At 34.5% G+C, this 14,270-nt stretch overlaps 1 protein-coding gene across 1 annotated transcript; it reads right to left on the bottom strand.

Annotated features, from left to right (window-relative positions):
- Window positions 1-3,537: 3,537 nt before the first annotated feature.
- Window positions 3,538-11,282, bottom strand: LOC143038127 (zinc finger CCHC domain-containing protein 24-like). The gene is made up of 3 exons (XM_076207127.1): window positions 11,125-11,282; window positions 8,602-8,735; window positions 3,538-6,689 (listed from the first exon to the last, which is right to left on the bottom strand). Exons 1-3 carry the CDS (start codon window positions 11,132-11,134, stop codon window positions 6,576-6,578), a joined length of 258 nt encoding a protein of 85 aa, XP_076063242.1. The 5' UTR covers window positions 11,135-11,282; the 3' UTR covers window positions 3,538-6,575.
- Between the last annotated feature and the right edge of the window lie 2,988 nt (window positions 11,283-14,270).

Here is a 14,270-nt window from a genome sequence, read left to right as displayed (position 1 = left end):
AGACACAGAAATGGAGATAAGGTAAAAGCTTATATTTTGATATTTACTTGTTTCAATACTAGAGCTGTCCATTTGGAAGTTGTGGATTCTATGTCCACTGCAGAGTTCATTTTGGCTTTCATTAGGTTTGCTAACAGATATGGAATTCCTTCAGTAGTTTATTCTGATAATGCTAAATCCTTTGTACAAGCAGGAAGTATTATTTAACAACTTCTGTCATTGTCTTAATTTGAAGAGAAGTTTAAAACTTCCCTTGTTCAGCATAGAACCATCACTGTTTATGCTGCATGGTATGGTGCCACTTGGGAAAGGTTAATTCAGATGGTGAAACAATGTCTTTATAAGGTATTAGGTAGGTCTGTCCCTTCCCTGGCTAAGATTACCACTCTTTCACTTAATTTTGCCTCCCAATCTGTAAGCTGAAGCTCCTGACGTAGCCCTATGAACTGAGCTTTACTGAAATTGGGTATTTTAGAAACACAAGTATCTATTCCAAAAATATTTTTATTAGTTTGAGTCTACCTAAGTTGAGATCACTATTTACAACAGTTTCACCAACTTCTACATCGGTACTCCCCCAGGTAGGCGTAGCTCCTCCTTGGGGATCGGTGTCATCTGCGTAGAGCTGATGGCCAGGGGTGGTTGCTGCTGATTGGCCCCCAACTCTTGGGGTTGGGGGGTGGTCCCACGACGTAGACGTTGCAGCTCCACTCACCGCTCCATTAACACACTGAAAGACAACACACTGCTGCATGCCAGACCCCCTGATATCCACCCTTCTGAATCCTCTCTCCCACGAAAGGACAGAGTCCACTTGGCCAGACTGCGATGCGGTCACCACCCAGCACTTCTAAGCTACCAGAAGAGGCTGGACGACCGTGTTGTGAACAGCTGCCCAGGATGTAACACTTCACCCCATACCATACAACACATAATGGAAGACTGCATTATACACAATCATGCACGCAAACAACACAACATACACTCTATAAAGGATTTGTGGGAAAACCCAGTTTCGGCTGTGGCCTTCCTTGGGGAGACGGGACTGCTCGGACAGACAGTCTAGGGAACGACAACAACAACAACAACTTCTACATCGGTTATCATGCGCTGAATGGCCTACCGGCTCTGGCGCTTGGCCTTCAAGCCAAAAAGTTTCATAAATCAAATCTTTACATCGGTTTTCATGCTTTCATAGCTAGTGATCAATAGATCGAGTAACTTTCCATGTCTTGTGGGCTCTTTTACATGTATAATTGTCACTGAGAAAATCAAGCGATTACCTATATGGCTATGTTCAAGGGTCATCCAATCAATGTCAGTAAAATTGAAATCACCCATTATCAATGTCCTGGTTGCAGAAACTAGACAGTTCTTGAAATAACAGTTTGTTGTCTGCTAATGATGTCTTTGGCCTATATATTACACCTACATTAACTTTTTCTCCATTTGTTTAGGTTAATTCTACTCACAAACTTTCATATGCATCCTGTTTCACTTCTCTAAAACACAAGCATGGACATTGTTTTTAACATACAACAGAACCCCCCCACCTTTCATGTGGTTTCTATCCTGAACTGTGTTATAATGTAGTTTGGAAAAAGTAAAAATAGAATATCAGGGCAATATACAGTTGGTACAAAGGAAGTAAAAAAACTTAGCTCAGAAAAGGACCTAGGAGTAATTATTAACAAAAATATGACACCAGACAAACATATTAACAAAATAGTTGGAGAAACCTACAATTTATCAAAATCAATAAAGGTGGCCTTTAACTACTGGATGAGGTAATGGTAAAGACAATATTAATCATAATGATAAGACCAAGATTGGAGTATGCTGCAACACTATGGACACCCAGCACATAAAAGAATATAAAGAAATCAGAAAGAATCCAAAGAGCAATGATAAAGATGGCACCAACACTTTCAAAATTGACATACAAACAAAGATTGTCCAAACTGGAACTACCAACCCTGGAACAAAGAGAAAGAGGAGATCCGTTGGCCATTTACACAATCATGAAAGGCATGGAAGTCCTTGACAGAGAAGATTTATTGAAGTGGGACAAAAGAAAAACAAGAGGACATGACAAGAAATTCAAAAAGGATAGTTATAAAAGAGATCTGAAAAATATATGTTTCCCACAGAGTGGTGGACATTTGGAACAAATTGGATGAAAAACAGTATGTGCAAAAAATGTGCAACATTTAAGAACAAACTAGATGCTGAAAGATACAATGACGGGTCACTACTAGCATAGCTCCCTTCCCATGAAATACAACTAGGTAACTACGTAAATACACACACACACACTCAGAAATGATTATGTAAAAATATGCAGAGATGAAAAGAAGCTATGAAAAGGACATAAAAAATGCAAGGAACAACCTAAACTATTTTACAGGTATGTAAATGGTAAACTAAAAGACAAGAAAAAGAAATAGGAAGACTGTGCCAAGGGAAATACAGAAAGATTCCCTTAGTGAAAGAAATGACTGTGACACAGAAGGAAATTTAAGACCAAATAAAAAACCTTGATATCAGAAAATCACACAGTCCAGATAGAATTGCAAACTGGATATTAAAAAGAATGCATAGATGAGTTGTGAACAATCCTTGTAATACTGTATATCTATTATTGTATATTTATATATTCAATGTATCAATGTGAGAACCAAGCGTGCATCTGTGATTTTCTCGCAAAGTCTGTGCTTGTTGGCCTGGCTTGGCATCAGAGGCAGTCTTGGTTTTGTTTCCATAGCAACTGCACGTTTGTATAAGTAGTGCTTTACAATTATTAATTTGTTTATATTCAGTGTTTCATTGGCCACCCATATATATAAGTTGGTAGTGCATTGAAGACATTTGCTTTTGTGTAAACTTTGTTTTGAACATTCAAATGTATTTCAAACACAACTTTGATCTTTGCATTGTTGTGAACTTTGGAGCTGGCCAGCATACTGCACTTGTATTTGTGTTTTCTTTTTCTGTCTCCCTTTCTAGTTTCTAGGGTTACAGGATTCAGTAACTTTTAAGAAGTGATGGCACTAAGGAACAGTGTATTGGCAAGGTTCGCCATGTGATTTTATCGAGACGAATGCCTCGTGGTTCTTCATATTCTGGCTTCATTTGAACTTTCATTTATCATATCGCCTTCAGCATTGGTGGAACGCTTGCCTATGGTTGCTGTGTTTATGGTGATTAGCTTAGAGACTGGATTAGGATGGATTACTGTTTATGCCTAGATTGAATGAAGAATTGGAACACATGGACATGAGGGAGATAGGTCCCTTGGGAAGGGGGTGTGGGAATGAACACTGACCACTACCTGCACTGAACTAGTGAAAATTTCTTGATAACAATTCAGTCAACCTTTTGTCTCTCATTTAGAATGTCCATCACATTACAGTATATAAATGAGCCAAAATGAAACACTATTTGATCACATTCCTTTCAATTAAACTTTCTACCTTTAGTTCCTCCCCACTATATACTATATGCGGGAGTAACCACCAGGAAAAATAAACCAACAAAGCAGAGCACTTTCATATAATTACATTTTCAGCACTAATACAATGAAGGATTTATGAATATATGACTGAATGAGACATAGTGGAGAAGGAATTCAGAGAGGTAGTGGAAGAAGTATACATGGTAACCAACAAGCGTGGGACAATGGCTCACAACTGGTATATAACAATTTCAGCAATTTTGAAATTTCTTGGCAAACATAACTAATTTGTACAAACCTTGGTGGAGGTTAACATTTATTTCCTTACTAGATCTGATCAAACTGCATTCAATTAAATTTCTTCCTCCGATGTAATAGTTATATGTGATGACTTTAGCATTATCCCAGTCAACTGGGTGGTTAAAATTGTTCATGTGAATGAATATACTGCCAGATTGGCTTCCCTCTCTAATGTATTTCATGTTAGTTAATTCATATTGAGTGTTTTAGCAGTCTGGCCAACATAAAACTGATTACATGATTTACAAAGTGTACACACACACACACTTCATCACTATTGACAGAATTATTTATGAGCAACTGTCTTAGTATTCTTATTATTAAAAACTGTGTTAATGTTAAAACTACATAATAAATCTGAGATGCCTTGCATATTCTCTTGGTAAGGTAAAACATATTTTACTTATTAAAGTATTGATTTGACCTGGGGTTGTAAAAGGTTATTTCGGTACAATTGTAAGGTTTATCAAGAACAATAGGGTATCGCAGCTTAGTACTAACATCATAAATACATTCAATTTCATCATTGATGTGCTTTGGGCTGCAAATGCATAAAGGTCTAAGGAACTTCGAAGAAAAAAATTGTTTTACACCAACAGGGTGTGAGGATTAATAGCATATATAGGTACAAAAATTGGTTTGTTTGCTATATACACCAAACTTCAACTCACTTTCATGATAGTAGATTTTACAATCGAGGAAAGACAAAATCCCTTCATTCTCTACTTCCTTTGTGAACTTAATAAATTGACTAGATTGTTAAGTTTAAACAGAAAATATTTTACATTAACTTGAATAGGAATGGAGAGGGGATGTCACTAATTAAATGAAATGACCTTGCTGTGGATGTGCTGTCTTGCTACACTGTTTCTAACCAAGAGCAGTGGGTGAGATGCAGGGATGACCCATCATCCAGGAGGAGCCAAGATAAGGAGGAGGGAGGGGGGTGAATGGGAGTGGATTCTATAGGGATGGAATGGGTGGAGTAGATTTTATGCTTTTGTTTTTTGGCTACATGTAAGGGGAAAATAGTCATTGGTATATGTATGTAACTTGAATGGGCCACAAGCATAAGATGTCACCAATGTATCACAGCCATGTTGGAGTTTCAAAAAACTCCATATGATTACTCAGTACTGGAGAGAGGACCCATGCTCATTCCAAATTTCTGGGAATAAGATTGACCATTAAATTGGAAATTGCAGTCCATAACACACAATTTAGTTAGTTCAATTATGGTGCCTGAGGGTTATGATAAACCATGCTTATTTAATCCTTTTAAATAGATCAATAGATCATCCAAAGGAACTTTAGTGAATAAAGAAATATCATAACTTTCTGATTTGAATTTATAATCTGGTTTTACCTCACCCAGTTTGTTTAAGGTCTAAACTGTTCTTAACATGGGAAATGGAAATAGTTCCAACTAAGCTAATCTATTCTGTTCAGGTTACAACTGTCAATTACTATATAAATGCATCTGATTACATTAATTTCCAGAATCTTGATCACATTCTTTATATAATACAATTTACCAGCATTTTTTTTTTTTTTTTTTTTTTTTTTTTTTATAATGCTGGTTTGTATTATAAAAAGAATATGACTGAGATTGTGGAAATCAATGTAATCAGATGCCTTTTTATGTAAATGATAGACAATGATGTTACAAGCAAGGGCATAGCTTTGGGGACCCCAGGATATTATCTCCTGTGGAGCCCCCCAAAGGAATCCCTATACAACCTGAACAATATATGTTCATTAGTTTTCCTATTATAGTAGGGTCTGTAAACTAATAAAAAATATATTGACCTGATAAAACAAGTGTTAAAAACATCAGTACTCCAGTAAAATCCTCTACCAAAACAATTTTGTCAATGTGGAAACCTATTATGCACTATGTATTGTCTGGAATCTAGGCAACAGGCTACATAGAGATTCAGGATTAATCAGTCTATCAGGATTCCCGCATTGGGCCTACAATGGCAAAAGTGTGTGCACAGAGATCCGACAGCAATGTTGCCAGGTAAAAAAGATGAAAAGCTAAAATATTTGTAGCAGAATATCTATAGATTTTGTAAATCATATGACAACCACCCTAAAAGAAGTTAACATATAATAAATGTTACCACTTTAAACATAACATTATTTCTGTCTATATCTTTATGAGCCTCTATATCTAACCATTTTATTGACTTTTTTTATCATGTGAAATTTTTGACATTTCTTTGAGGCCCTCTCCAATGGGGCCTGGGGTCTTTTTCAAATATTGGCCCTTCTGTCACCCCTTTCTTATGCCAGTGGTTGCAAGTAGAATCATATCATAGGCAAAAACCAGTGCTGTATTTTGATGCAGTGATCATGAACTAATAAAGGGTAATTCTTGAATATACATTAGCAAAAAATGTGATCATTATAATTATTCACCCATTAATATAAAAAATACAAATAACCCTATATACTATACAAAATTTTATGTAACTGATGTCATTTAAGCACAGCATGTCACAAAAAAGAAAGATACTTATTGAACATTTGACTATGCCCAATCTACAATAAATCCATGATGTAAACTATTGCTGGTGCAAATAAACATAGTATTTGTAGATCATTCATAAAAGGGTTATGTTGCCCCTGAAGGCACATATCCTGAGCACACTGTTATCTTCACTCTACTGATGATGCCTTACAGACATAAATATCTCTGTATTCAGGATCACCAAACCATAGAGAAATCCAGGTTTTCACAAGACCCTCAGTCAAACAACTACTTTACTACACATGCATTAATACTGGTATATACCAATGTAGGCATGGGGTAGGTCTAATAACTACCACAAAAGGTACCTTTAACCTTACATTTTTCACACAGCTCTTGCGGATGCCTCTTGCTTATATCAATTTTGTCCATTTTATCTTCAGACTTCTCCAAAGGTCTCTGAAAATGAAGACAATGATGTCTTGTTTATGTCTTCAAAAGAAAACAATTACAAAATATGTTCACTTGTTAAAATAGTAGAGATAAACAAGGTAATGCAGACTTGTAGGTGAAAGAGTGTGTATGCCAGGTTCACATGGGACTAACATTGACTTTAGTCTTCATTAAGTACATTTAGTGATCCTCAAACAAGTGTATATATACAAGGATGGTAGTTCACTACATTCACTACTTGATGTAGATATGCTGTGTCTTGCTGTATGGCTTCTGACCCAGAAGCAATACAGCAATACATCCATGAGGAGCTAAGATGAGGAGGAGGTAAAGGTGGTGGATGGGAGTGAAATAAGTGGGGGTGGGTATATGCCTTTTGACTTTGGCTATCTTCTGGTAAGGGGAAAAAACCCTTGGTATATAGATAATTCACTACATAATTTTGCTATCTCCCCACTAGATGCAGTGGAATCATTGTGCTTTCTGCATTCTCTCCACCAATTTTAGGAGAGTTGTCAATTTAGGTTTGAGTTTGTAAACGTTATGAACTATTACCTACAACAATGAGATTGTTGTTTGTTATATTTATTAACAACTTAGTGTTTTTATTTATTTTTTCTTTACTTTTGGTGGTGGTGCAGTATGGCCAAGTAGCATACTACATATCAAATGTCACTGATGATCCACATGACAATCCAGATTCTATGAATTATTTAAATATCCCAGTTTTGATTTCAACCTTGAAGTAAGGCTTTACCAATGGGCCCTTTCGCAGTCAGGCTCGTAGATTCCTATTAGCGCTAGAATTTTCAATTGTCTCGGATTTCACGAGGCAAAGGGGTGACTTAGCTAATTTGGGAACCGATAATTAAAAAAAGATACGCCATAAATTGCTGCATAAATGTATTTAAAATTAAAAACATGACTCTTAATGCTATAATTTTTACTTACTGGTGTGTGATAAGGCTTTGTTAATTTAATTATAAGGTAAAACTAAAAATAGGTACCGTAATTATTTTTACTGAAGTAACTATGAGCAGTAAAAATAAGAGGATGTTGATTTCGGTTTGTGCATTTTATCTGAGTGTGTTGAAAAATAATGGATATCACTGTCACGTCCTGTATATGAAGATAATCAGCGAGATAAAAAATAACAGTGGTGGCGGACGTACAAAGTTAACGACATTTTTGTAAAGAATAGCCTCTTAGATCTGCTGGGAGCTTTTTTCAGACAAGTATGACTAATTTTACATGTGCCATGGCAAACTGCACATCAGATTCAAGAAAAAATAAGAGAAAGACAAAGTTTATCGTACCGAAAAAATTAAGTACAAGTCTTCGATGCAAAATTATATTTTCGATACATTACATGGATTTGCCTATTGCTTAGTGCATTCAAATGAAAGTATATATCAGTATACGTCCATTGAAGTCGGTAGAAAATGACAAATTGCTTGGCTTGATACATTTACCGGTACAGGCTGTTTTACGAATATCATCTGTGATTATAAATAGAGGCTCAAACAATGCTATATGCCGTTTGCAATCATGAAATTAATTGACTTAAATTTCCGACACAATAATGTACAACGATACACCTCTGTAAGCTTATAAAACTTGCCCAAAAAAGTATTTATTTTCCGGCAAGAATTACAAAATCTGGCGGTATCTGGTATCAATTTGCTCACTGCGAAAGGTCCCATTGTTCCAAGCTGTCATCAAAGTCCACCTACTATGATGAACCTCTGCTTGTATCCAATAAAGAATGGTATTATTTCCACTAGGGTTTTTTTTTCTAGATCTACTTGCCTAAAGAATATTAAAGAATTCTTTGCTGAAGAAGGTGGAAAAAGAAAACTCACGTCTTTTTCTTATTCCACCTTCATAAGAAAGTATATACAAAAGGGCAGAGACTTACCAATGAAGAAGGCTGCACCATAATATCACATTTCTGGCACTTCTGTCCATAGCCTTCCCATGCATTGGCCGAGAACCAGACCCGCTTGCACTCTGGACACCTAAATTCACCAAACTTGCGCTTCTTTCCAAAGTCTGCAAAAAACAGTAGGCAAATGTTTGCATTCTAGAGATTTAGGTGTTTGTGTATATGCATCAAAGTGAGTCACTATCCTTACTGATGAGAAAATATATAGGTTTGTGTGTGTGTGTATATATATATATATATGTCCATTAAGCAGTCAAATAGCAAGGTTACTTTCAAGAAAAAACAAGGACTACTATATGTCTCAGGTATGGACCAAGAATTACCTTGATTTTATGTATTACTAGCCTAGTGAGAGGTACCAGACAGTTTAAAAGAAGTAAAAGATGAGAATGAAGAATTAAAGAGAAATAATAAAGAGATTAAATAGTCCATAGCAAAAGAGGTAAGTGGTTGGAAAAAGGTTCAGGATAGCAAAATTGAATTTAAAGATATAGTGAAACAACAGATGAAAGAACACACTAAGGACACAGTTATTAAAGTGATGAGAGAGAAGAATATAGTAAGAGACTTAGCAGATATAAAAGAAATGTATAATTATATTAGAAATGGAGAAGCATAATCCAAACAGGACTATAAGAGTAAGAGATGAGAAAGAAAGAGTGAACAAGGTATTAAAAATATTTCAAAAAGGTGAACAGGAAATAGGGGAAGAAATTGAAGAAATATATAGGCTGGGGAAATACAGTATAGACAAGACCAGACCAATTAAGGTTAAATTCAGGTCACAAACGACAGCAGAGAATGTCTTATTATAAACAGGAAAACGAGTACAGTGATCAGTACAAACAGGTATGGATAAAAAAAAAAGAGGAAGAGAAAACAAAAAGAATCAAAGCTAAGGAAAAAACAACAACAGAACAGAGTCAAAGAAAAATTCTATTGGAGAGTAGTGGATATGAAAGTGAGGAAATGGTTCATAGGAGAGAAAAACAAAAGGGGAAAACAAACAAACACAATCTGATAAAATGGGATGATAGAAATACAAGAGGACACGGAAAGAAAATCAAGAAAGACAGCTATAGAAGAGATCTGAAAAAGAACAGCTTTCCTCACAAAGTAAGACAGAACAAGTTAGATGAGAAAGTGGTGTGTGCAAAAACAATACATGAATTTAAAAATAGTTTAGATAAAATGAGATATGAAGACGGGACATCACGAGCATAGCTCCCTTCCCATAAAATACAACTAGGTAAATACACACACACACACACATATATATATATATATATATATATATGTATATATACATATATAATATATATATATATAACATTATATATATATATATATAACATATATAATATATATATAACATATATATATATATATAACATATATATATAACATATATATATATATAACATATATATAACATATATATAACATATATATATATAACATATATATATAACATATATATATAATATATATATATAATTATATATATAATATATATACTATATATATATATATATAATTATATATATATATAATATATATACATATATATATATAATTATATATATATAATATATATATATATTATATATATAACATATATATATATATATAATATATATATATATAACATATATATAAATATAACATATATATATATATATATAATTATATATATATAATATATATATAGTATATATATTATATAATATATATATATATATATATATATATATATATATATATATTGCAGTATTTCACAAACGACGCGTGAATATAATTTGCAGAAAAACACTGTTAAATAAGTTGTATAGACACGGTAAAGGAAACATGGACTGGAGGTGAAGCTTTATTCCTGACGTTTCGTCTAACGACTTTCTCAAAGGACGAAACGTTAGACGAAACGTCAGGAATAAAGCTTCACCTCCAGTCCATGTTTCCTTTACCGTGTCTATACAACTTGTTCACATGGATTTTCAACTGTTAAATAAGAAACGTAGTCCAAACGTTTTCGTCTATTTAAGACATTAAATAGACGAAAACGTTCGTTTTTTCTGATATATATGTATATATATATATATATATATATATATATATATATATATATATATATATATATATATATACATATATATATATACATATATATATATATATATATAATTACAACACACAATGAATGTTCACCAGTAAATAGATTTTCGTCTCATCAACCACAATAACTTTTCCATTTTAATTCCTTGCAAACGTGATCGAGACAACAAGAACCACGATGGAAGGGAGGGGTGGGTTCGGTAATAGCTTAATTCACAAACGTTTCATGTGTGCTATAACAAAATATTGCTTAGGTACAGCTTTTGGAACCACCAAGACTCCAAATTTATACGTTATGTCGATATCATGCACTTAGAAATTGTTGAAGTAATTTGTTAATATCCAATAGCACTTTTGTCGAATCAAAGGAAAAATCCAACTCACATCGCATCATCGTTGTTCTGTGGTCTTGGAACCTGACGAACTTTGCAAATTTATGCGTTGGATGCTACGTATTGTCTGGTCCGTCCAAAGCTGCAGCAACAGTTCTCGGTCTTGTAGCCTGTTTGAACGTATGTCTATAACGTAGTTCCCTTTGTGTGTGTATATATATATATATATATATATCGCGCTGCCGTGCAAGGAGTTGCTAAATGTCTTCACTTGTTCAACATAATAACAACAGCTACCACGATCCACGAGAAAGCTATGTAAAAAGTATATTTTATCTTGTCAAACTAATAAATTCGCAGATTTCCTTTCGTCAGAATATTGTTAACAGAGAAGAATGGTTACGTACGAATAGTATTGCAGGACGAGACGCAATTTTTCGTGTGCGTCTGGCACCTGTGTTACAAAAACGTTTTCGACGATGTTGGTAAGAAGAACGCAATAAAATGATGATGACGACGACGATGATGATGATTATGCATATTTAAGTAAACATGAAGACATGAAACTGTCCATTCACAATTTACATATAGTATAAATATTCATATATATTCACACTATACATATACAAAAAAGTTTTTATTCTTTTGTGATTTCACCATGGTTTTGGATCATATATTGCCCGATCTATGAGTAATGTATCTTTACACACTCATGGGCGTGCACCACACACACACACAAACACACACACACACACTTCAACGAACGGACGGCTTAGAAGACGTTCTGAAGAAAATTGAAGTTTCGTGGATCCCAACGCAAAGAGAAGTGCCTATTGTATTTACAGGGTGGGGGGAAATTGCTCGTGGGGTAGTGGGAAAGAGGAGAAGGGGAGGGATTGCTGAGAGAAATGGAAGGAAATGAGGAAGGAGAGGACTTGGCCCAGGCAGACAGGCGAAAGGTAAACAAACGGTCCCCCGACCAGCTGAGCGACGATGAAATGTCTAACAAAAATGTAAAGATTAGAAGTATAGATAAGAGCAATACAGTAGAAAGTGATGAGAATATTTTCCAGGGATTTAAAGAGGGTGGGGGGGACACAAACCACCACCCCCCCGACTGACAAGACTAGAAGAGAAGGTCGATAAGATGATCGAGGACTTGGAGCGTAGGTTCGGTCATGTTAACGTACGGAGGGTTGAAAAATTGGAAGAACTAGAGAAAGCGAACAAAAACTTAACTAAGGAAATTGAAGACTTAAAAAAACAGTTAAAAGAAGTAAAAGAAGAGAATAAAGTCTTAAAGGAGAATAATAAGGAGAACAAGGAGGGTTGGAAAAAAATCCAAGAAAATAGCAAAGTTGCATTCACTGACATAAGCAGACAGCAAATGAATGAACAAACTGAAGACTCAGTTATTAAAGTGATGAGACAGAAGGAGAATATAGTAAGAGACTTAGCAGACAGAAAGAAATGTATAATTATATTAGGAATGGAAGAGAAACATAACCCAGATAGAACCACAAGAATCAAAGAGGAAAATGAAAAAGTAAGAAATTTACTAGAATTAGTTCAGGAAGATGAACCAGAAATAATGAAACAAGTCGAAGAGAAATTCAGGCTCGGGAAATATAGTACAGACAAGACCAGACCAATTAAGATTAAATTCAGGTCACAAACTACGGCTGAGAATATCTTATCCAAAACAGGGAAACTAGCAACAAGTGAACAATATAAAAGGGTATGGATAAAAAGGGAAATGAATAAAGAGGAAAGAGAGGAAGAAAAACAGAAAAGACTTGAAGCTAAGGAAAAAAACGAGATAAGAACGGAGTCAGAAAAAGAGAGATTTTATTGGAGAGTAGTGAATATGAAACTAAAGAAAGTCGACATACAAGAGAAAAACAAAAGGGAAACAGAGAACACAAAGGAAGTGGCAGAAAACTAAGAGTGTCTTACACAAATATAGATGAATTAATAACAGGATTGAATGAGCTGAATGATTATTTGAAAGAAAAAGAACCAGACATGATGGGAATTGTAGAAACAAAATTAAAAGGTCCACTACCACCCAACAGTGTAGGACATGATGCATATAATTATTGAATTAGAAACAGAGTGAAAAAGGAAGGGGGTGGAGTTATGTTCCTGACTAAGAAGGATATAAACGTGAAGTGTGTCACATATGGAGAGAATACAGTAGAGATGATAATGATGGAAGTAGAAGACAGAGATAAGAAGAGCAGAAAGTTTGTGATAAATTATGTGCCCCCGAAAACAGCCTCATGGGAAGAGAGTGAACATAAAAGTATGTTAGAGGACACAAAGATAACATACAAGATAATGGAAGAGGGAGGAAAAATAGTTATGATGGGCGACTTTAATTGCAAAGAAATCTGCTGGGAAGAAATGACAGTAAAGGGTGGAGACGGCTCATGGGGAAACGCTCTACTTGAGATGGTTACTGACCATACAATGACACAATGGATACAGGAGAACACTAGGTATAGAAATGAAGAAGAGCCATCGAGACTAGACCTAATAATTACATCCGAACCTAGAATAGTGGACAAAATTGAATATAAAACACCAATAAGTAAAAGTGACCATATATTGATTGAACTGGAACTTAATGAAGAAAAATATATGAAAAGAAATGAACAATATAGAAAAGGAAGAATGATGTATGAAAAAACAAACTTTGATAAAATAAGAGAATTCTTTCAAAAAGAAAACTGGGAAGAAATATACAAAGAAGAAACAACAGTAGAAGAGAAATGGAATATTTTGACAAAAATTTACAAAAAAGGAGTGGAAAAGTATGTCCCAAGACAAAAACAAGAAAAAGAATATGTAAAATGCTGGTACAACAAAAGTTGTAGGGAGCTAAAAGACAAAAGAGACAAAGCCTGGACCAGATGGAAAAAAGACAGAAAACCTGAAAAATGGAAAATATATACCTGTTATAGAAATGAATATGTACAAACGTGCAGAGAGGAAAAGAGAAAATATGAAAAAGATATCATAGAAAAGTGTAAAGATCAACCAAAACTATTCTACAGATTTGTAAACAATAAACTGAAAAACAAACAAGACTTGGAGAAATTAAGACAAGAGGGAGTTGAATACACTGAGGAAATGGAAATGGCGAAAATTATGAACAAACATTTTAAATCAGTGTTTACAAGGGAGAACATACAA

The sequence above is a fragment of the Oratosquilla oratoria genome, chromosome 23 (genome assembly GCF_046742065.1).
Source record: "Oratosquilla oratoria isolate Oo_2021 chromosome 23, ASM4674206v1, whole genome shotgun sequence".
NCBI classification, from domain to species: Eukaryota; Metazoa; Arthropoda; class Malacostraca; order Stomatopoda; family Squillidae; genus Oratosquilla; species Oratosquilla oratoria.
Note: the sequence above shows the minus strand (reverse complement) of the source record. Positions and strands in the feature narration are given on the sequence as shown.